This window comes from Tachypleus tridentatus, chromosome 8 (genome assembly GCF_004210375.1).
Source record: "Tachypleus tridentatus isolate NWPU-2018 chromosome 8, ASM421037v1, whole genome shotgun sequence".
NCBI lineage: Eukaryota > Metazoa > Arthropoda > Merostomata > Xiphosura > Limulidae > Tachypleus > Tachypleus tridentatus.
In genome coordinates, this window is record NC_134832.1 from 29657865 (window position 1) to 29683654 (window position 25790).

The following is a 25790-nucleotide window of genomic DNA, read 5'->3' on the forward strand; positions in this document are numbered from 1 at the left end:
AGACTGTTTCAGGTATAAACAAGACCCCGTGGTGACTGTATCCTGTATAAACCTGGTTCTGCGTGACTCACGGGTCTGTAAATATATATTTCGTGAATAACAAAACAGTTATACTAATTTTGACATTCATAGATGAAGATACTATAATATCAACTCTCAGCGTGCTATTGATTTATTTATCTGATTTACATTTGCGACTAGCATGGTCTTAGCAAAGTTTTCTATTGCCGTCAAGCTTATGCCAAGTTAGCCTTTGAATTGGATAAGGGGGAGGGGCTTGGTTAGGGAGCATGATGTTACCGTAAATAGTACGTGGGGTTATGTAGCGAGCACTGTATAGTCTGGGACGAAGTTGTCGCTAGAAAAAGAACCCTAGAGTGCAAGTGGGAATGAACAAGGGTAGAAGTCGGTAAACCCTACCCCCCCTCAGCAGACGCTGCATGAGAAGCCGGATCGGTCGAACATCCGGTACCGCAGCCATATGGTGTGATCTACACCGAACTAGGTTTATCATGCAAAATTCTGCTTGGCTTTTGTATGTTAGAAAATAACTGTTTGCGATTATGATCTTATTTATTGAAAGCTTGTCATGTCTCTGTTGGATGCGTTTATATTTAACTCTTAAAATTAAGTTATTATTTTAAATGATTTCTGAGAAAATGTGTTCACGCTGAGTTAACGCAAAATCTTGTGAAAGAAAGCATTGTTATATAACTAGTCCAGTTGATCCATAACAGGCTTTTGTGATACATTATGTCAAGTTTCTAAGTTTCTTACGACAACAATAACGCTCTTGAATTTATTTAAATTTTCCTTGTTTTTCGTATTATTAAGTTAAAAAGAAAGTAATCAACCTCGTTATCAACGTTCAAAAATGGTAGTTCAAGAAGATGCTAGTAAACTACTGCGGGAAGATGCGCGTGCTTCAACGAAGAACGAGCGCAAACATCGACTGAAACATCGTTTTGAAATAATCAAACGGTTAGGACAAGGAACCTATGGCAAAGTACAACTGGCTATCAATAAAGCTACTGGTCAAGAGGTAGGTTAATAACATATTAATAACGGAATAAACGGTTATCGTTTATTTCGATAATATCGTCTCATTCCGTTTTCTTTTTTATATTAGTACTCAGTAACCGTCGTTCAACAATACCAGCAGTTGAGTTTATTTATTAAATATAATAAAGATTGCTTTTTTATCTTTTGATAATAAGATCGGTCAAATGTTTATATTTTAGAATTGTTGTAGTTTTTACTCGCAACGTTTTATATTTTTCCACTCTATGATTCACGTTTCAAGAGATAATCCACGGAAAAATCTTTTTCTGTTGGAAATATATTGAATAATCATTCAGAGACCGTGTAACATCTACTGGTTGTAAACACTTTATGTTCTGAAATGACGTGTCAAAGATCACTCATTAAAATCCATTACCATAACTACAGCTTTGATCTTGTATTTGATTCAACCTGTAATTTATAGATGAAATACGAAATTTCTAGCGTGATTTTTCTAACGAATACTGTTAGTTAATGGACAAGTCATCATAAATGTAAAATAAAACAAATAAAAAAATCACAATCAAATGCGGTCCTATATTCCAAGTGTTGGACATTTTGGTTTTTAATGTTTTTCTAGGTGTACTTAGCGCAGATAGCCCTTGTGTAGCTTTGCGCGAAATTCGAAACAAACAAACCAGGTGTGCTTAAGTTTTCAACTAAGGCCGTCCCAAGTTCCACTGGCAGCGTCGCGATCGTAATAATAAAGCCAGTGTAAGTAAGTTTATTGGGACAAGAAGGGTACCACACAATTATCCTTTACAGCAACATTACTGAAACTAGTTAAATAACTGTGTTTTGACTGGTATTAGTAACACTGCAAGTATTCGTAACTTTGAATTGTATATTGTGTCATATTATTAGTAGCAGGAAAAAAATTATTATTTTTCATATTGAGAATCTCTTGCACAAATGAAAGAAATTATGCAATAGTAAAAAACAATTACCATAATGTATATTTTCACTGCGTACAGTGCAGAATTAACAGATATGTAATAAAATATCTCATGATGTTCTAAAAACACGTAGGTTCAAGAAGTTTTGATATAAATGAAATATCTCGTTAGAGAAAACGGCATAGAAAATACTTTTCTATGACATGCTTTTTAACGCTGACTATTGAATGTAGTGAATAATATTAATTAAAACAAGATATAAGTCAAATATTATAAAAACACTTAATTTATTGCCTTGGCATATAAAATTTACTTAAACATTTCAATAAAAATTTAACTAAAACAAATATTAGATTGTTTTGCCAAGCTAGGCTGTTAATTTGTATACTAATAATACCTTCTTTGTAAAAGCCTGCTTCATAAAACCATTGCGATAACATATTTTAGTGTATGTACAGTAATTTGCTATCACTTTGTGTGTGTGTGTGGGGGGGGGGTGGAGTGCCACAGCCTGAAATATTTGTAACAAGGGGCCCACTAGAAAGTTTTTCAGTAATATTTAAAAAAATGGAAGACAGTCTTTAAGTTATATTAAGTTGGAAGTCCATTAATCCTTAATTTAAGTGCTGATTGCATTTATGATCCACCCTGTATTATGTTCCAGGTTTTATCATAATTAAAGTAGCCCTGGTATGGCTATTCATTTTACTGCTCAATCTCGAGTATATAATTAGATACTTTTTTGTTTTTTTAATTTTTTTTAAAACCATTATTTCCTCTTTTTAGCGCTTTCAGTTGATAAAGTTTAATGAAAGGGTGGGTCTTGGATGTTTATAATCATAATCATAAATAAATGAAAATTTATGTCCTAAAGCTATTAATTTACAGTGACACACAATTGTCACACGATGAATGCTTTTAGCAATAGCCTAAACGTTAAAGCTATTTGGGTAGCATTTTAAGGATTTTCAGGCATTTTTCAGAAATATATTACAAGAAACATTCATTTCCATACATGTTAACTAAAACTTGTGTATTGGTAACAGAGGTATTTTGAATTAAAATGTCCATTGTTATAGTTACCACACAATCACTAAGGTGAACTTGCTACATGATAAAACTACATTTGTTTTTTTGTCTACCTGAAGGCGACATACGCATTTGCGTATGGTCTGTTCCGCCTTAATACAATATTTTTTCTAGTTTCTCATATTTTGCAGAGTTCTCTCTTCAGCCCAACTTTGATCCGCACAACTTTTCGTAAATAATAGAGAGAAGAAATGCGATATTTCTCTAGGCTAGCCTTTATCTTGTACAACAATATACCTGTTCTCTCATTTTCTGGAATTTTGTAGTTTCTCCCCAGTGGCACAGCGGAATGTCTGCGGACTCACACTGTTAGAAAGCGAGTTTGCTATCCTTGGTAGGCAGAGCACAGATAGTTTTCTCATCAGCTACTCTTTTCACCTTACTTTGTAGTACATTATTATAACGAGAAGACCCATAGCATCTAGCCAAGTTTACCTTTATTTTCATCTTCCTGTCGTTATTCTTTTTTTCTCTGGTTTTTCTTGTTTTCGTTTTTAGTGTTTTCTTTTTAGCTGTACTTTCGTCTATAATCTTCAGCGAATAGCAGTTAAACAGAGAGGAAACATTTGGTCATGCCGACCTCTATACTATAACATACCTCTTCTCTGTTTGTCAATGGTACTTTGTAGGGCGTTCTACTCGGCTATGTATTTTTCTTTAAGTTTCAATGCACAGAGATTATAATAAGAAGAAACATATATCCTTAAAATGGGCAAAGACACATGTAAAACGTGTGTGAAATTTTTCCCTGTTATAAATTCTTTGTCCAATATAATGTCATCTCATCACTTTTCTATAGAGGGCGTACTCGTCATGTATTAAGTTGTTATTACTAATTGTTTATGGTTCATTTGAAATCTTCTTGTAAAGTACACAAATGCCCAAAATTTCTTTACCTTTATAAATTTTAGTCTGACCACTACTATATTGCGTTAGATAAAGAGTACATAACAGTTTAGAAAAAAAAAATAAACTCCTGCTTATTTCAAATGAAATTTTAACCCTTTTTATGTAAGTATATACATCTGCACACTGAACTATTCAATTGTATGTCAAATTACTCCTAGGTTTCTAGAGTATGTTTGTAGTTATAGTCTCACCATCCCTTTAATGCTTCATTTTCAAGAATCATAACTTCCGGTAAAAAATTAAAAGAGTTAGAAAAAAAAGTATATTAGTTGGGGTCCGCCTAGCAAGTTCAGCAGTGCTCAAAGTTACAGAGAAAAATATAGAAGAGTCTGCCAAGGTCAACTGATAAAGTCTCAAGGGCTGAAACAAAAAACTGCAAGAATACCATTTTGTGTTCTGGTGATTGTATCACATTGAATCTTACTGTGAAATGTGACAGAGGTACAAACAACAAACTAAATACGCTTAGAATGTTATATTAGGTCACATAAACTGCGATGTGAGTTCACCTTAACTGTCTGGAGACAACAGTGTAACACCCATGCACAAATCATTCATTACTCAGAAATATATAGGTTTATAAATACATCCACGTAAATATTTGCAAATTATAAACTCTGGAACAGTATCAAATGAGCTAATATTCACCACTTTTTTCACTCCAACGAACGTGTGTATGTGTGGAGACAGAGTGAAAAAACGTTTCCGCTCTACATTATTTTGGTTAATATAATTTTCATTCAATACTTCTATCCGTAGTTCAAGTGTAACTGTATGTTTATTTGTTGGACAAGAATAATCCTTCCTTCATCTAACCTGGTCTTCAAAGCTATGTAACATAATTCGAATTTCTTTGACTCATCATCAGGTTTTCTTGAGGTGCACCAAGTTCACACCCACTAGATAGCAAGTAATATCGTCAAAAAATATAACAGATTAGCAAGATTTCTCGTTAGTGAATCCATGTTACCTTTCTGTTATCATATCATGTCTTAATAAATTATTTTATAACACTTCTTTTTTAAAGATGGAAAGAACCTCCAGTAAATATCAACTCTTACAAATAACAATACCACTCTTTAATAAAGCTTAGCCCTACCTCGGGAAGTGAACACAGACACAGGTCAAATTGGTACAAGCTTCTATGAGATAATTGTTATCATTTGTAAAAATTATTCAAGTAAAAGGATTATCACAGTTTTACGTCTTTCTTAAATACAGATTACCATCATACAAAACTTGTATAGAAATTTAGAAAAAAATTACCTGAACATAGCTCACTATAGATATATATTATAAATTAGTTATACACGGATAATTGGAATGAATAGTTATTTCACTCTCTTAATCTGGCTATGCTAAACACATGCAGAAAGTACCAGAAGAAGTAAGCATTGTTTAATTTATTGATGTGTTCTCTTTATAACAAAATGCCAACCAAATTTAAAGCACTTATTAACCCTCGCCACTGTAAGTAAAAACTTATGATCAAAAAGACATAAGGATCGAATGTTTCCATTGCTAGTGAACACCCAGCATCAAAAAAGGCAAAAGTTAAAAAATGTGATATTAACTGATTATTTATAAAGCGTTTGTCCTTTAATACACAGTTATTACAAGCGCATTCTGAGCATTTTAGTCCAATCAGTCTAATTTAGAGACTGAAATAACTAGTTTTTATTTGTTCGTCGACCATTTGCATGATGTATCCAATAATGTGCAGTAGAATGTAAAGCGGAATTTCTGTTTCGGATGTCCTGCTGAATTACATGCTATATGTCACGTACAATAAAGGACGTTTGCAAATAGTCGATTCTTCAAATGTCAGTTTGAAAAGCTGATGGCACTAAGTCAACTTTATGATGACAGATTCTAACAGCATTCATAGGTTCATTATGCCATTTTTTATCTTGACTTTGGAAAGATGCCATGTTGCAAAATACTTAGAGCTTTATGCTATTGTTTTCGCCAACAGTACTTTATTTTACTTATATGAGAATTTTTTAAAGTTGAAAAATGAGAACTTATTCATGCGGCTGAGTGTTTATGACGCTAAAACTCACGTTTCGATACCAACAATGGCCACAGCAAATATAGTTCATTATGCAGCTTTGTGCTTAATAACAAGCAACACTCGTAATCCGAGGGTCGCGGGTTCGAATCCCTGTCACACCAAATATGCTTGCCCTTTCAGCCGTGGGGGCGTTATAATGTGACGGTCAATTCCACTATTCGTTTGTAAAAGAGTAGCTCACGAGTTGGCCGTGGATGGTGATGATTAGCTGCCTTCCCTCTAGTCTTACACTGCTAAATTAGGGGGGGCTAACGCAAATAGCCCTCATGTAGCTTTGCGCGAATTTCAAAAACAGACAACCAAAACTACATAATGGCTATGAGTACCAACTCTCACGTCTATTAAGTTTATGTAACACAGAATTCATTTTCCTTACTCTGCTCTTATTCAACCATATTGTTTGTTCGCCTTTTACCTTCTCTCTTTTTTTAAAAGTGCTAATACATACTAAGATTTTGTGAAAGCTAAACCATGGTTTTGAATTTTTGATCGGCCTCTTATTATCAATATATATATTCATCACATTTTTGTATGCTTAAAATCATTGTCTCGCTAGAAGATGAATCCCTGCTATCAGATGAGACATGTTGCTGATAAACTAGCCTAAGGAATAAGTAAAAAGTATTTGAACGTGTAAACAGTTAGTGTGCCATCCCATTTGTGTAGGTCCTCAACACCATGCTTCATAACAGACGTTTTACACTGACTACGGTACCATTCTTTTCTCTCATTGAACAAACTGCCATTGGATTTTGTTGAACATTTGGAAGGAAAATTCATTGGATAAGAACATAGATCTTTAGTTTCGTTCACTTCACTGTTTATAGTCTGATGTCCATTTTAGTTCGACTTTCTAGTGGCTATATGTACATTAACACCATTTCATCTAATGTGCTATCTCAATGACATCAAGGTAATATTTACATACATGTATCGGTAAGATCTCTATTTGACTATCGTCTGTCTCGTAAGGAATATAATCTGAAGTTCGTAACGCCACTTTCGGTTTTCTTTATCGACCACTTCAATTGTTAACAGTCTTAATTTCACGTACCCTCCTTTTAAAACATTGAGTCTTGAAACACATTTTTCCTTTCTTGTACCCTTGAACAGCTTAAACTTTGATTTGTACTCGCTGGTCATAAAGTATTTCAGTCTCGAGAGCCATAACTGGAATGAAGTCGACCTTTACATAGTTATCCAAGAGGGGCGCTGGCAGTCAACTGAGTTGTTAATGTTTTTGCTGTACTAGTACTGTACTGAAGTACTAGTAATTATAGTATAGAACAAAATTTCACAATTTCAGGAAATATTAATTTGTCTAAGCGTTGTATTAGTTTTAACTATTAAAGACTATCTTCTGAGTGTTGTGTACCAGGGTGTAATAATGGTGGCTGAAATGCTTTTCCAAGATCAAATAATAAAATAAAAAAATACGTCTGAACATTTGAACCAATTAATAACTGTGAGGCGGTAACTACAGTATGCTAAATAATGTGATATATCAGCCAATGTATTACACCAGTAAACGGGCATAAAAATATGATCGATAAGGAACTTTATAAAACAAATAATGGGTGTAATTTTCACGCGTTTTTTTGAGCTGTGATATTGTATTACGGTACAATAAATAGGTTGTTTTTCTTTAATAAAATACTTCTAATCAAATTATATTTATTTCTTTTACAGAACTGTTCAACTTAAACAACAAATATAAAACAGTTTTTATAGAGATGGGTCTTGTTTTAACGCTTTATTTATAATTTAGTCGTTATATATATATGTATATATATATATATATATAAGTCGTTTTGGTATACCAATAAACATTGCACATTATTCTCTTTGAACCCAAATTTGACCTTGAACATGGAAGTACAACTGATGGTTCTGATATAGTTTCAACATGATATTCTCATCTAATTTAAAATACCAGAAAAATTGATGTTGTGATATCTTTATGCCTTTGCACCGTAAAGACGTCTTCACTTCTAACATTGTTGTCATCAGTGATTTGGTTAGGTGTGGCAACTACATATGGGTACATTGTGTATACAATGTTTCCTCTTTTTTACATCTGCCATCGAAAGTTGACAGAGGTTATGTTTTCACCCTTGTGTGTGTATGCTTGTAATCAAGATTTCCCGAAAACGACTAAATGGATTAGGAGGAAAATTGATACACATTTCTACTATTATTAAACTTAAAAATTAATTTTTTGGAGAGATAATGTTAAAGGTGAATGTCACGAAAACAATCTCTATCTGTTAATTTGGGGATTTTTCACACTGTATTACTCTATGATTCAGTCAAATATAATAGGATTTTGATTATACTTGGTAGATATGTGTAGAATGTTATTCCTGTTCTTCCCATAAAAAATCGTTCATGTCCGTTGATAATTACGGGCATACTTACACATGTCTGTATATTTTGTTTTTTGTATTTATTCCAGTGTCTTTGACATATTTTTCTGTTGATACATCTTTATACATTTGACCATACTGGACAGTTGGGGTCTTGATGATGTTGTGTTTGTTTTTTATTCCAGTGTCTTTGACATATTTTTCTGTTGATACATATTTATACATTTGACCATACTGGACAGTTGGGGTCTTGATGATGTTGTGTTTGTTTTTTATTCCAGTGTCTTTGACATATTTTTCTGTTGATACATATATATACATTTGACCACACTGGACAGCTGGGGAGTCTTGATGATGTTGTGTTTGTTTTTTATTCCAATGTCTTTGACATATTTTTCTATTGGTACACCTTTTTACATTCGACCATACTGTAAATTTGGGGGTCTTGGTGTTGTTGCATTTGTTAGCCTCTTTGCAAAACTATGCACATACTTGCAGGAGGTCATTTTCACAATTCAGCAAATGCTCTTAGAAGTTGACTTCTAGGACCTGGTCACTGGCCAAAGCTAAGAAGTATCTTGCTCTCGTATCAGTTCCTGTCTTTAGTATATTATTTTCCAGTATCAAAATAACATCTTAAAAGTTAATACACTACTAATAAAAATAACAATAACATAATTTTATAAAGTCATCAATGTCAAAGCTTTCTCGTTTATCACGATTTGCCTTGCTTTGTAGAAAATTATAAGTTAATCATACTGTTTTACAAGTGTATTTTCTTCCTACATAATTTTGCTCCTTAACTCCGTAATTGTTCTCTTAGTTTAGATAACCTCTATTTCTCGTATTTTGATATTTTTTGTTCTCAAGTTGAGTGATGCTGACATTTTTAGTATCACTGTAACAAAGTATAAGTGTAGAATAACCAAGGGCTACATCAGAGTCATCTAACGGAATAGTTCTATACTCATCTAATTACACTCCTAATATTTTTTGGTATAATATAACTTCTTTTTCATGGCGATTCGGTCCATGATTTGGACCAGGGAAGATCAGGTTCAGTGTAAATCGGCATGATATGGCTGCCTGTACTTCTAAAGGATTTATGTTCAGATATGGCCCTTTCTGATTCGTTTGATAACGACCAATCATTTTGCAAGCTATCAGCACGTGATACAAACCTGGTGCAGCTCATTTTTCAAACGATAAAAAGATGGTATTCCTGTAGTATATATGTTTCCCTCACAATTTCCATAAGTATTTCGAATAACGTACATTACAATTTAAAGCTTAAAAATTTAATTTTACGATACAATGAAGTACTGGACATATTTGTCATGTCCGCTACAATCACATATATGTATGTAGTTTGGTTTAATTTTACTTCACGTGATATGTAAATCTCTTCTCTATTTGCGAAACACATAACATGACGAAAAGCCAGTATATTATGTGAGACACGAAAGAGGTTGTCGTATAGTTAATGCTATTATTTAAAACACGCATTTTAGTTTTCGTGGAATCTGAAACTATTACATTTTATGTGGCAATATCAGATTTGTAGGCTGACAGCAAGAGGCAGTAAAACCCGAAAAGTAATGTGGCGAAATTTATTATATATAAAAGTTGCGAAGGTTTGATTTATTTGTGGTTAAAAAATTAGCCTGGAATATGTAACAAGTCTGCTGTATATTGGAATTCGTCCAATTATGCTGATCTCCATCCAAAACTTAAAAATAAAATACCCATTACTCTCGGATCTTAGAATCGAGTAAGATTTTAGGCGATAGAATAAGTGTTTGAGTTATTGTCCATCAGATAACTGAAATTATAATTAGTATCGTTCTGTCCATCAAATGATCTCAAAGTCAGCCCCTTTTCTTTCCACTTTTTGTGTCAATAAACTAGTATTTTTAAATAGAAAATTATTAAATCTTGCGAAATACACTTGCGCAGCTACGTATATGGTTTCAGCTTCCTACCTAATTATAAAACCCGTGTTTAATTTCACATGTAGATCGGCTTTTACAAACATGTAAACGATCAATCTACTCGCTTGTTACGTTGAGTCGTTTTACACAACCCACCATTGATACGAATACTGGATGCTTATTTAAACTGCAAACAGACAGATAGACCCCTGTAAATTTGTCTTTATCACAGTACATATATTACTGTGTAGAAAAAATCATACACGAAGTACAGATTACGAGTTATTTGGTCCTTTAACCTGGTGCATTAAAGTAGTACATTGCTTGGAATAACGCACAGACATCTTTGAAAGCACAACTTTCAAAACTATGAGCATTATTACATTAAATTCTAAAGTATGATAGTTTATAAACAGAACTACAGTAAATTCCTACGATGATAAAAAACCAAGTGCATTGCGTTACAGTTATAAGGGTTGAGTGAAAGTTCAATGTTTTGCGTAATCCTGAACTGTACTCCATCTTTCAACTAAGGAGGCAGACTAAAAACACATGGGCTAAACCAAAACTATGTTTATGAAGCAGTTTTTCACATGCTCTTCATGGTGGAGCATTTATTCTCTTGGGTTTATTCATTGGATTTAATACTACATTTCTAAAATCTTAAGTCCTAAAGCAGGAATGAACTATTTCATCATTTATGTACATTGATTTTCGTTTATTACCGGCGCAAACAGCGCAAATTGCACACTGAGTAGCCTTCCTTTGAAAAAACAAACAGGCGAAGTTTTTTGGTTAGGTTGTGGTAAACGTTCTTAAAAAGCTAAAACTAGAAAACATTTTCGTGTGTAGATATTATAAATTTTCTTTGCATTTATTATGTAATCGCGAGTTTATTTTTTTAATAGCGCGATTATTATGAACGTGATGTAAATTAAACTGAAATAATTAAATTAATCCTCAGTTGGTCGCGTGGTAAAATGGATCATATGTTGTCGCCTGGAGCCATCGTGACTCCAATGTAGTATTTAAATTATTATGAAGCTCAAACTGTTATAATGCGTTTCATTCTTCCTTTTTGTTAAAAAAGAAACAACCTAATTTATAAATAAAATAGAATAACGAAAGTCTTATGCTATTACTTACAATATTAAAATATCTTTTAAACATAAACTAAGAAAAATACATAAAAACAAGCAAATTAAAATCACAGGAATACAAAAAATTATAACCCAAGTAGTCGAATCAAAATCTTTGCAAAAAACCTATAACTGCAGAACACTAATGAAGACTGCAACATGGACAAACATACAATTAAAGAAGCTGCTGTGAGCTGAGCTAATAAAGTGCCGTCTGTAACTAAAGTTTTGGGCGAAGTTGAAATCAAACCAATCAAAAGCAAGAAATAAAAAATATTAGTTGCTCGTAATTTTTATTTTATTTACTCTTTAAACAAAACACTTTCGGGGACCTTTCGGAAGTGCATCTAGCATTAAAATACTTTGTTTTGTTCTCTAAGTATACGTTCTCTATACTTGGACGTCATTAGAATTTGTATCTTGGCTGGCATCGAGCTACATGATTTCTAGCACACTTACCAAGAACAGCGAATAAGAATCAATCACTCCAACTTCAAAACGGAATCAAACAGGCGTGAGCATATGCGAAAACATAATGAGGGTTTCTCAGTTGTACAGATTTTGTTGTATTGTAGTAAACATCTTCGATAGCTATTGGAAATAACTTGTGTTTGTTTTATTTTACTTCCCATTTTAAAGATACAAAATGGAAGGTAAAATACAGAACCGTATTTATTGTTTTCAACCATACAAAATTAAAAAAACAAATCCCTCCAACAAAGACTGATGAACAAATACAAGGTCAGAATTAATATATAATTTATTGTTAAGCATATGATTTATTACTATTGATCCTAAAGTTCACGGTGGTTTTTTAACCAGTTTGAGAGTCGCGTTTTTGCATAAAATTACTGATAGCCGTCGCTTACCTTTGCTCGAAATTCAAAACTAACAGACAAGATTACTTGAAACAGAGAAGGTCTACATACTATAATTTCTGATAATTCTGTTAAAAAAGCAAAATTATTAATAAAAAGTGTACTGTGCATAAATATATATTAAAATACTAAATCTCATTTATTAAATTTATATTTGTTTATTTTTTGTAGTCTTGCAGTTAGAGATTTGTAATATAATAACAGACTGATCACTGATTATATTTGTCACTAGGAAGCGAAAGCAATTTTTTAAAATAGAACAAAAATTTCGTTTATTTTCTTTTTATTTCAACAAACGTGGGCCTTCATAGCTGAAAACTGATATTGACTAAACGTTCGAGGACTAGAAAACTGACTTGAATTTGTATGGAATATTTTATTCTCAGGGCAGACACATTTAAAATGTTTGTTTCAAATCTTCGATGCCAATTCCACCTAAAATCTCACTTGCTTTGATAAATCCTCATTTTATTAAATGGTGTAACTTTTTTCAATTCTAGTATGTAATTGTTTCTATTTTATTAAATATATAACTGCTTATTTTAAGCAGGAATATATGCATATTGTTGCGATCAGCATAACACATTCAACATATGCTGAAAATCTAACTTGGGGGAAAATGTATAGAAAAACTGATGCTCTAGTGATCATTGTGTTTAAACTATATCTCGTAGCCAGAAACGGTGCTTTATTTAGAGCGGAACCGATGACGATGGTCTATTTTTATCCAGATAATTTTTGCTGATATTTTTGCTTTTCAGCTGTGGTAGCGATAACGCAGTGAAGTTGGATGTGTCTTACGATTTATGTGTATGCATATTGATATTATCTAGGATTTGAAGAGAAAGCGTGGCACAGATATTTGAACATTTAACAATTTCCGTTACTTCATTTCGTAGCTAAGTAATAAACATTTATAATTTATTTAAGGTTTAATTTACTATAAATGATTTATTGAATATCTAAAAGTGATTATTCCTTTTATTTTAAAAACTGAAATGCCGAAAATGAAACGGAAATATTCTGTTAATATCTGTAATTCATGTATGTATATGCAATTCTGGCGAATTTCGTTTATAAAGTGGATAAACCAATATGAACGAATAAATGTATCTGTAATTAAAATAAAAAAAAAACATCTTACTCAACAATTTTCATTCTTTTACAATTAAAACAAAACATTTATCTTTACGTAGTGACCAAAATAAAAATTCAACTTCAATATTTCAGCAAAAAAAAAAGAATTAAAATCCATAAACTCTTTACTGTTAAAAATAAAGCTGCACATTGGGCGATCTGTGTTGTGCTTATTGGAAGATCAAATATCGAACTGTAGCTAAGAGGACGCCACTAAGTAAATAATTTAGTAATTTTTAATTTAAAAGATAAATTTAAAACTCTTTGTTTCACCCTAATATGTATATGTATATTTTTATTACTCACTTTTTGGCAACTAGGCGATTGGTTTGTTTTGAATTTCGCGCAAAGCTACACGAGGGCTATCTGCACTAGCCTTCCCTAATTTAGCAGTGTAAGACTAGAGGTACGGAAGCTAGTTATCACTACCCACCGCCAACTCTTAGACTAATCTTTACCAAAGAATAGTGAGATTGATCATAATATTATAACGCCCCTACGGCTGAAAGGGCGAGCATGTTTGTTATGATGGGGATTCGAAACCGCGGCCCTCAGATTACGAATCGAGTGCCCTAACCACCTGACCATGTCGGGCCCGTAACTAGACAAGCATGGTTTGTGGTTAGCGTGTCGAACTGTGAAAGTCAGGTTCCATGATTCGTGTTCCATGCTTGCACAAATTTCACTGCACACATTGAGATCTTGGGTGCGTTTTAAAAGTGACATTCAAATTCCACCAATTGATTATACTAGCCCAATAGTTCACTAGCTACCATCGCTATATATTCAATTCAAAATTAGAAGCGACTAACCCCTAATTACCTCGTGCAACTTTTCATGAATATTCTAAACGAACAAACTGAAATCATCATGCATTATTTATCACCAAATTAAAAAAAAACAGAATAATTAATCATACTGAAAAATAATTCAAGGTTTGGCATACATTATAAAAAAACAATTCATGTGAAATTTCTAAGCTATGGAGAAAAATATATATATATAAATACACTGCTGGCCAAAATCGTAAGTCAATAAACATAAAGAAAAAATATGCATTTTGCATTGTTAGAGTCAACCACTTATTTGAGTAGAGCTTCGAAAGATGAAAATAAAAATAAAAGACGTTTTTAGCATTTAACAGGGAAAATGTGAATACTGTGATATTAGCCTAAATACTAGCTGGTCAAAAATTTAAGACCATACAAAAAAAAAGTCCTAAACAGGGTATGAAATCCCCAACAAGAGGTCTCAGTAATCACGGCCGTCATTACGAATAACTGCAATCATTCGCTTTGGCATGGTCGATATAAGCTTTTGCAGAAGGCTGGCTGGATTGTTATTCCAAGTGGTTAAGATGGCTTCACGAAGATCATGTACTGTTTGGAATTGACGTCCATTTCTATAGACTTCCTTTGCCATCCACCCCCAAATATTTTCAATGGGGTTCAGTTCGGGCGAACACGCTGGATGGTCCAAAAGAATCACGCTATTCGCCATGAAAAAGTCTTCTGTCCTACTGGCTTTGTGAGTTGTAGCGTTGTCCTGTTGAAATATCCAGTTATTTTCACACAAGCGAGGGCCTTCAGTCAATAAGGATGCTCTCTTCAACATGCCAATGTTGCCAGCTGCTGTTTGACGCCCCTGTATAACCTGAAGCTCCATTGTTCCGTGGAAGGAGAAAGCACCCCAGATCATGATAGAACCTCTTCCACTGTGTCGTGTAGAAAATGTCTCCGGTGGGATATCTTTATTGTGCCAGTAACGTTGGAAGCCATCTGGACCATCAAGGTTAATTCTTTCTCATCAGAGAACAAAACTTTCGTCCACTTTTCTATATCCCATGTTTGGTGCTTCTAAGCAAAGTTTAACCGAGCTGTTTCGTGGTGTGAAAGAAGGCGTGGCCTTTGAAGACGTTTACTGTTTTTAAAGCCTTTCTCTCGTAGATTCCGTCTTATTGGTGTTGAGCTGGTGTCTTGCCGGACAACCTGTCGAATCCTCCTGCTCAACGCCGGTGAAATTTTCTTGAGCCGACTACTTGAAATTCTCGTTCCGTATCTCTCAGGGTCTTTTAAGATATTTGCAACAGCAATTTTTACTACGCTCAATCTCACCAGCGATGACACGTTGAGAGAGATTTGCTTTTGCAGCTCGACAATTCTGCCACGTTCAAACTGTGTCAACTTTTTAGCCTTTGCCATGTTTTTATCCAATGTAACACAGGATATGTCAGAAAGAAATGTTGACAACGCTAATGCTTGAACACAAATGACTATAATTCGTTACATGTTTACCGATTAACGCTTCGTTTCAGTATGGTCTTAAACTTTTGACCAGCTAGTACTTAGGCTAATTTCACATTTTCCCTATTAAATGCTAAAAAAGTTTTTTTTATTTTTACTCATCTTATTTTATCTTTTGAAGCTCTACTCAAATAAGTGGTTGAGTCTAACAAGGCAAAATGCATATTTTCTCTTTATGTTCATTGATCTTAAGATTTTGGCCAGTAGTGTATATTAGGCCTCTCCATCATACATTCTCTTTCCAATATCACTTGTGGTGAAAAATAAAATCTTTAACATATATAACTATACAGCAGCCTGTTACCTCACTTTATGGCACAAGCATTTTATGCATTGAAGGGCATTTAACTACAACCTCCCAGTGGTACAGCGGTATGTCTGTGGACTTATACTGCTAGAAACCGGGTTTTGATACCCGTGATTGGCAGAGCACAGATAGCCTTTTTTGCTTAAATATAAAACAAACAAACATCTTAACTACATTCCCTTTGATCGTATAGGGAATGTCCTAAACAACGTGATGGAAACTGCAATAAATAAAGTTCAGCAGGTATAATCTTAAACTTTTGACCAGCTAGTATTTAGGCTAAGTTCACACTATTCACATTTTTCCTATTAAATGCTAAAAAAAAAGTTTTTTTTTTTTTCCCTTTTCTTATCTTCATCTTTCGAAGCTCTACTCAAATAAGTGGTTGAGTCTAACAACGCAAAATGCACATTTTTTCTTTATGTTTCTTGGCCTTAAGATTTTGGCCAGCAGTGTATATATATATATCTGTATAAAAGATTTGATAAGTAGAATTAATGCTTGTAAATGCCTTTTGGAAAAATTTGATACTATTTATATCTTACAATTTTGTCTTGAAGTACTTCTGTACGTTTGTACTTAATAATACGTAATCCAGTCAATTACTTACGAAATAAATTATTTGATTTGTTCGAAGCTTAGCACAAAACTACACAACGATCTATTTGTGCCCTGCCCACCAGTATTGAAACGCGTTTTCTAGCGTTGTAAGTGAGCAGATATATCGCTATAAATTATGAGCTAAGGTATTTCTATACCACAAGTATTTTCACTTGAAAATTTCATGAATAAATAAATTCACGTTTTCTCACAAGTATAGTTTATTTAAAATATTATACAGTATTTTTTTGAAATTATTTATTTGACACGGAGTTTTTGACAGTAAAATTTCTTTATAATTTGTTTGGATTATTATTTATTATTATGTTATTTTTTTCCTGTTGTTATAAACTATATTTTAATGTTTTGACTTAGTTGTTTACTTAGTAAAATGCGCACTACACAGTATCTGGAAAGTTTGTGAAAATTAAAAATTTGCTTAAGAAATAATTGCAGAGAGTGAAACGCGGTGAATCAGACACTTGATGAGTTAATGAATATTCAATAAATGAGCCAGTTTAGTATTAGAAATGAGAATTATTCCTTTACTACCACGGAATATTTTAAATCCGTTTTTGTACGTTAGGTGTATGCAAAATTAATATCGCAGTTTTTGAAATAGTGTTTGTAAACTTAGGCTTACAACTTGCGTTAAAGTGAACATCGCCTGTAAAAAACATTACTGAAGAAATAAAGCAATTTGTTGTCATTATGTGGAATTATGTTAACCAAATAATCTAAAATAACCCGTCAACAAATAAAATAACACGTTACAAAACTGTGTAATAATTATTTGATCTTTTTTGTAACTACCTAACAGACTTCAATTTATTTTTGAAAAAGTTTATTCGTACTACAATATTTGTTTTATTCAACATTATTGGATTACCATAAAAACCGTACTTGATGAAATTCATGATAAACAACTTTTACACCTCTTTTATGTATAATTTAGACATATAAAATATTTATCTCCCTAATTTTCCCTGTATTAATTTGATATGACTGCGCGTTATGCCTCAGATGTGTGCAAATCGTCTTAAGAAAACAGCCAGGGCCAAATTGCTTACAACAAACTGAAAATTATGAGAAATGAAAAAGAATAAAACCTGTTATTTCACTTCTTGCTTAAAATGTAATAGGTAAATAAATTATAATAAATTCTTGGAATTAAACTTACGCTATCATATCCTTCTATAGAGATAACAGAAAAAGAAGACCACAAGTGTTTGTGGTAAAAGTTAACGACATTGTTTGAAATTAATAATAGAAAAAGGAATAATGAAAATTGTACGACCTTTAGTCTGAAAATAATAGTAATAATAGAAGATAATAAAATGATCCAGCTGTAGTTATTTGGTATCATTCGTCTTTGACAATTAAAAGGAATTGCAAAAAGCTCTCAAAATTGACCAAAATATGTATTTTATCTACTAAACTTTTAAGAGCTACCAAACTACTGTACCCCAAAGTTGATCTTGAAATTATTACTCAGGTACACATCATAATTCTTTCTTATCGATTATAAACAATAATATTAAAAACACATATTTGGTTTTAAGTTTCTCATAAACGAAGTTTGGTGTGTATGCTTCCTGAACGGCCTGCCATGGCCAGGTGATTAAGGCACTCGACTCGTACTCGAAGAGTCGAGGGTTCGAATCCCTGTCACATCAAACATATTTGTTCTTTTAGCCGTGATGGTCAATTCCACTATTCGTTAGTAAAATAGCAGCCCACCAGTTGGCGGTTAATGGTGATGATAAGCTGCCTTCCCTCTCGTCTTACACTGCAAAATTGGAAATGGTTTTTGCAGATGGCCTGTGCGTCAAATTAAAAACACACAAACAAGCCGGCTGAACTTTATTGCAGTTTTCGTCATGCTGTTTAGGACATTTCCTAAACGATCAAATGGAATGTAGTTAAGTTGTTTGTTTGTTTTGTATTTAAGCAAAAAAGGCTATCTGTGCTCTGCCAATCACGGGTATCAAAACCCGGTTTCTAGCAGTATAAGTCCACAGACATACCGCTGTACCATTGGGAGGTTGTAGTTAAATGCCCTTCAATGCATAAAATGCTTGTGCCATAAAGTGAGGTAACAGGCTGCTGTATAGTTATATATGTTAAAGATTTTATTTTTCACCACAAGTGATATTGGAAAGAGAATGTATGATGGAGAGGCCTAATATACACTACTGGCCAAAATCTTAAGATCAATGAACATAAAGAAAAAATATGTTTTTTGCGTTGTTAGACTCATACTTGAGTAGAGCTTCGAAAGATGAAAATAAGAAAAAGGAAAATAAAAATAAAACCTTTTTTAGCATTTAATAGGGAAAATGTAAACACTATGAAATTAGTCTAAATACTAGCTGGTCTAAAGTTTAAGATTATACCAAAAAGAAGTCCTAAACAGGGTAGGAAATGCCCAACAAGAGGTCTCAGTCGTGAGTTGCACGGCCGTCATTGCGAATAACTGCAATCATTCGCTTTGGCATGGTCGATATAAGCATTTGAAGAAGGCTGGCTGGAATGTTATTCTAAGTGGTGAAGATGGATTCAGTGTTTGGAATTGACGTCCATTCCTCTACTCAAATAAGTGGTTGAGTTTAACAATGCAAAATGCATATTTTTTCTTTATGTTCCTTGGCCTTAAGATTTTGGCCAGCAGTGTATTCTTTGATTGGCCGTACCCTTCCGTATTTCGCCTGTAACAGAACACTTTAACATAGATATGCAATCATTAAACAGTTGGTCTGGTGTATAATATCGAATAACGAATTTGGCGAAATGTCATAATAATATTCACATACCCAAATTAATTTACGTTATTCTATCTTTAATTTAAAATCTCCAAAATGGGAATATTCATTGTTTATCATGATATTAGAAGCCAAAAGAATATAAATCAACTTGGACACCAGGATAATACAGAAAAAAAGAATTAACAATAAGACGTACCCCAACCGTCGTAAACAAAGTGCGAGGTATTTAACAGAAGAGGATCCATGAAGACACGGGTCAATAATACAAGCTTATCCACATGCTACAGACAGTAAAAGACAATATAATCATGAAGGATCTCCACCCGAAAAAGCGATACGTGTCACGTGCGCTCAAGTTGCTTTCACGACATATCCCTTCAACTGTCGTATACTTTAAGCAGCTGGAGAATGAAACGAATATTCGTGTTATTCTATACGACGACATACCTCTAATGTCTCCTATAGGATTCTGTGTGATCGAACTACTAATAATGGCACGGAAAAGCGGCCATTCTCGTACATTATATGGATTGTGGAAAGACATAGGGTGTGAAGAGTATGCTTTGGACACGACAGCCTTACAACAAAGCCTCTTGAAAAGGATTGTTTTGAATATCGCGTACAGCTACACGAGGGCTATCTGCGCTCTTGCAAAGGAAGTAGCACTGTAAAGTTATTTTCAAAATGCACGATCATCAGGAAGAGTACAACCTGTGCGGCATCGCGCACAAAAACAATGTAGTTCGATTACAAAATTGTTTGATTATATCTTACTCAACACACCTATCAATAAATTTCTTTTAAAAAGAAGTATTTTGCGGGAAAACAAAAACATTCTTAATATTTTTATCTTGAACAAAAAAATGAAACTAAAAAACGTTTAACCATTTTTCAGGTTCTACGCATATATAGTTTATTTGTTTCACTAAAAACAACAATGTATTGATAGGCGCGAAGCTCTCCAGTAAAGTAAACTTAAGTAATTAAATAACGCAAGTTTCTCAAAACTGTATTAAAGTGTCACTTTTGTTGACTTTGCTTACCAAACACGTAGTTCAGTGAAACTTTAGTACCTTACGAAACATTTTTTATGGGGCATTCTCATTTTTATATTCGAGCAAACATATTTTTTGGCATTGCGAACATATAATTGTATATTACAGTGGAGCGCCATTAAGCCGCGGACCAGTAAACCGCGAAATCGCTTAAGCCGCTGTAGCAAGTCTTGTGAGCGAGAATTATCGCGGCTCACCGCTAATTTAAGAACGTGTAAAAACGCGGCTTACGAATTTAATCTTGGCTTTATAACTTCAAGGGGATATTTAAAAAGGATTTGCTTTAATTTAGGAAATAAATAAAATATATTACAATAGAAATCGACCGTTAATCTACCTTATCCGCTCTCTATGTCAGCTTTATGGAGGCCGCCATTGTTACCAAATCACACCTCTCCATACATTAAAGTTAATCCGCGGTAAATCCGTGAAAAAAGTGATCAATAATTAAAGTATTATTTTTACTTCGATAATCCGATATAATGATCATGCAATGGCCCGGATGAGGCTCCTCGGCGGAGCTGCTGTCGACTTCGGCTTTTCAGTCACAAAGGTTTAAGCCGCGGTTAAGCAGGTTGACTCCCCAAATACCACAGCTTAACGGCGCTCCACTGTATCAAGTTATAAGAAATAGTTTAAAAATCCAGCTAAGGTTTATAAATTAGACTAGCCTAAAGCCCATCAAAAATCAAGTCAAACTTCACCACAAAGAAGCAGAAAAGTGCAGTCAATCAAAATTAAGGTCATTCATGAAATAAATCGATGGCATATTCATTAAAACAATTATTGGTGAAAATCAGTTATATTAACAAATTCTAATATAGAGAAAAGCCAGTGCGTTTTGGTAACAATACGTTTCAGCAATGCCTTTTATGTTATGTCGCTTAGCAACAAAAGTATAATCTGTTTCTTTCTTTTGAATTTCCTGCAAAGTTACACGAAGACTATCTGCGCTAGTGTAAGACTAGATGGAAGGCAGCTAGTAATTACTACCCACCGCCATCTCTTAAGCTATTCTTTTACCAACGAATAGTGATACTGACCATCACTTTATTACGTCCGAACGGCTGAAAGGGCGAGCATGATTGGTATAACTGGGATTCGAGCCCGAGACCCTCGAATTACGAGGCGAGTACCATATCCACCTGGCCATGCCAGGCCAAGTATAATCTACTATTATTGTCAGTCTGTTTACTGAAAGTAGAAATTGAAATGTATAAACAAAAAAAAAAATTAATGGAGAAATATTTGTTTCTTTCTTAATTTAGGGTATTCGGTAATGAAAGAGGTTAGTTGGGTTTTTTATTGAAAACGCTGGTGATATAACAGAAATTAGTTCAATTTAGAAACGATTTAACTTTAAAATTGAATCGATATTTTTACTTTAGGCTTATTATACCAACATTCACTACATTTATAAGGTTTCATGTTTTCTCCTTATGGCTCTCTTGCACCTCCATCACTAAATTCGTAATAAGCAGACAGTAATCGAGCTTTTCTATATAGATAAATTATATTTTATTACTCCTATTTCGAGTGTTCATGCGTGACGTGACGTTACACACACTGTTTTTTTTGGGGTTTTTTACGTGTTAGATTGCGGTGAAAGGTTTTAATTTTATACTCGCTTCAAAACGCCCCCCAGTGGCTCAGCGGTTTGTCTGTGGACTTACAGCGCTAAAAACCGTTTTTCGATACCCGTGGAAGGCAGAGCACAGGTAACCCATTGTGTAGCTTCGTGCTTAATTCAAACAAACAAACACTTTAAAACCATTTATGTTAAATGATTATCTATTAAATTATAAGTTTTACAATATTTTATAAACCACATAAAAGTATTCACTCTTAAAAGTGGCCCGGCATAGCCAAGTGTGTTAAAGCGTTCGACTCGTAATCCGAGAATCCTACGTTCGAATCCCGGTCGCACCAAACATGCTAGCCCTCGCAGCCGTGGGGGCGTTATAATGTGACGTTCAATCCCACTAATCGTTGGTAAAAGAGGAGCCCAAGAGTTGGCGGTGGGTGGTGATGACTGACTGTCTTCCTTCTAGTCTTACACTGCTAAATTAGAGACGGCTAGCGCAGATAACCCTCGAGTAGCTTTGCGCGAAATTTAACAAACAATAACAACGACACTCTTAAAAGATTATTTTTGTAACAGGAATTGGGATTCAAATATTAAAATATGAAGAACAAACATAGTTACTAAAAACGTATACAAGAAATGAGGTACCCTTTACATTAAACATCATCATTCGTTTGGCGTTAAAGTATCCAACTCAGCTAGTTCGTTTGATTTGTGTCAACTGAAACTCGTCCGTTGGGAAGGGGTGGAGTACACACGACTTCCTCTGCCAAAGTTTATCGAATTTATTCAAATAGTTCCTCACAAAAATTTGTGACAACAGGTAAATCAGCTGTAAGGAGCATCAAATAATTCTCTTGAAATGATTATTTGTGTTTGAAAAATAGAATGAAAACAAAAAGAATCAACACACACTGTTATTCACGGACAATATATTCTGTTTGTCTTGAATTTCGTGCGAAGCTACACAAGGACTATAGGCTCTAGTCGTCCGTGATGTAGCAGTGAAAGGGAAGGTAGCTAGTCATTACCATCTACCACCAACTCTTTGGCTACGATTTTACCAACGAGTAAGATGATTGACTGCCAAATTATAGATCCCCCCACGGCTGTAAGAGCGAACATGTTTGGGGGACGAATATTTGAACCCTCGACCCTTCAGATGAGGGCTCTAACGCCAGGCACAGCTCATATATATGCACAGTTACGACAGAAAGTGTTCGTACCCCTGCGTCCTGAGTGGTCTTTGCTCATAACTTAAAAAGTATCACGATTAGGCTAATAGAAGTACAGTATGTTATAAATATTATACTAGCACACATCTACATATATTTTTATGTAAATTAAACGACAAATAAACTGTTTATAAACAAATAACCAAAAATAGGAGGAGCAGAAAGTGTTCGTACAGTTCAGAACGTGTGAAAAAACTGATATTTTTGTAAACATTTTGTTTAGTTTAGCGAATAAACTACATTATACCATTTCAGAACTAGACACTTGGTTCATAATTATTGGAATTTAGCCAGCAAAAAATTTACTTCCGGCAATTTAGCGCCGCGTCCGTCATTATCTGATTGGTCATCATGGCGAACAGGAAACAACTGTCCAGAGATTTAAAAAAACCGAATTATTGTAAAATACAAGTCTCGTGTGTCTCTTTCCGGTATTGCAACACAATTTAATGTGCCGAAATCTACTGTTCAAAGCATAATTGCCAAGTTTGAGCTTACAGGATCAACTGCTAACTTCCCTCGTTCCGGACACCCCACCAAAATTCCAGAGAGAACCAAGAGGAAGGTTTTCAGAGAAGTTAGTAGGAACCCTCGTTTAACGCGTAATGACATACAGAAACTTGTAAAGGAAACTGGGATTGAAGTAAGCAACTCTGCAGTTACGAATATGTTACGCTCTTTTGGGTTCAAAGCGTACCGTCTTCGTAGAACTCCATATTTAAAGCCTGTTCATTTAGAAGCACGATCGAGGTATGCAAGAAAGCATGTAGATAAATCATTTACCTGTTGGAAGAGTATTATTTGGTCAGACGAGACTAAAATCGAGCTTTACGGCCACAATGATGTTCGCTATATTTTCCGTAAGAAGGGGAAACGAAATCTTCCAAAGAACACCATCCATACAGTTACATACAGAGGTGGCTCGATCATGTTATGGAGTTCCTTCAGCTCTTCGGGTGTTGGCAGCCTTCATCGTGTCAATGGAATCATGAAAAAAGAAGAGCACGTTGATATATTAGGCACTTATATCAAGAATGATGCTCGGAACTTGCAGCTTGGGCGTCGTTGGATCTTCCAGCACGACAACGACCCTAAGCACACATTGAAATATGTCCCATCCTGGTTGCAGAGGAACCATATAAGCGTTCTGGAGTGGCCATCGCAGTCACCCGATCTCAACCCAATTGAAAACATTTGTCATGAGTTAAGACCATGGTTCAGTAGCGTCATTCGAAAAACTTGCAACAGTTGAAGGCCTTCTTTAAAGAAAAATGGAAGAAAACACCAGTCGAGTACTGTCAAACGATCATGGAGGGCTATGAGGAGAGATTGTGCCAAGTAATTCACCTAAAAGACTACACAACTGACCATTAAAATAGACGCACGAACACTTTCTGCCCCTCCTATGTTTGGGTATTTGTTTATAAACAGTTTATTTGTCGTTTAATACATATAAAAATTTATTTAGATGTGTGTTAATATAATATCTAAAATATACCATACCTTCATTATCCTAATCGTGATACTTTTTACGTTACGAGCAAAAAACCACACGGGACACAGGGGTACGAACACTTTCTGTCGTAACTGTATACACTGTATAAAGCTTTATGCTATTTAAATAATTTTATTTAAGCACAAAGCGATAAGCAACCTACTTTTTACAGCTGTTCACTATTTAATAACAGACAGTTACCGCGGCAATGGCATTTGTTGGTGACTTTGAGTATTAGATCGCGACGTCTATAAAAAAAAATTAAAAATCAAGCATTGTGCTCTCTCGCTTGTTTGGTTTTTGCATTTAATTTCTCACACAGTGAGAATAGTAATACTTATGGCAGTATTTAAAGTTTTGTTTATTATATAAGACCATAAAAGAACTATTACAGTTCTCAAATATTTGATCTTTTGATTTCACTTGTAACTTTCAAACGGATATTTATTATATTCTAATTTATAATAATACTTTTTATTATTGAATATTTTGTTTTGAATTTCGCGCAAAGCTACACGAGGGCTATCTGCACTAGCCCTCTCTAATTTAGCAGTGTAAGACTAGAGGGAAAGCAGCTAGTAATCACCACTTACCACGAACTCTTGGGCTACTCTTTTGCCAATGAATATTGGGATTGACCGTCACATTATAATGCCCCACAGCTGAGAGGGCAAACATGTTTGGTGCAATGGGGATTCGAACCCGCAACCTTCAGATTACGAGTCGAGTTCCTTAACCACCTGGCCATACCGGGGCCCTATTATTGAATACCCCAAATCTTCGACGCTAAAGAAAAGCGCTTTTGTTAAAGCTGTTTTCTCTTGACTCTTCAGCATGAGCGAGACAAAATAGTTTATGTCTGAGCCTAGAATGAAAATAAGAAACACGCAACTAACTTAAAATATCCTAGAACCATACAAACAATGTTCATGCTTCTTGCGAAAAGACTTGTATTTCTTTTAAA

General features: G+C 34.2%; 1 protein-coding gene across 2 annotated transcripts in view; it reads left to right on the forward strand.

Moving 5' to 3' along the window:
• Window positions 1-318: 318 nt before the first annotated feature.
• LOC143222072 (uncharacterized) overlaps window positions 319-25790 on the forward strand; it is a 73973-nt gene continuing 48501 nt past the window's right edge. For both annotated transcript variants that reach the window (XM_076447942.1, XM_076447943.1), the window contains exon 1: window positions 319-1042. In XM_076447942.1, coding sequence (XP_076304057.1) covers window positions 875-1042 — 168 coding nt within the window. In that variant the 5' untranslated portion in view covers window positions 319-874. The remainder of the gene's footprint in view (window positions 1043-25790) is intronic.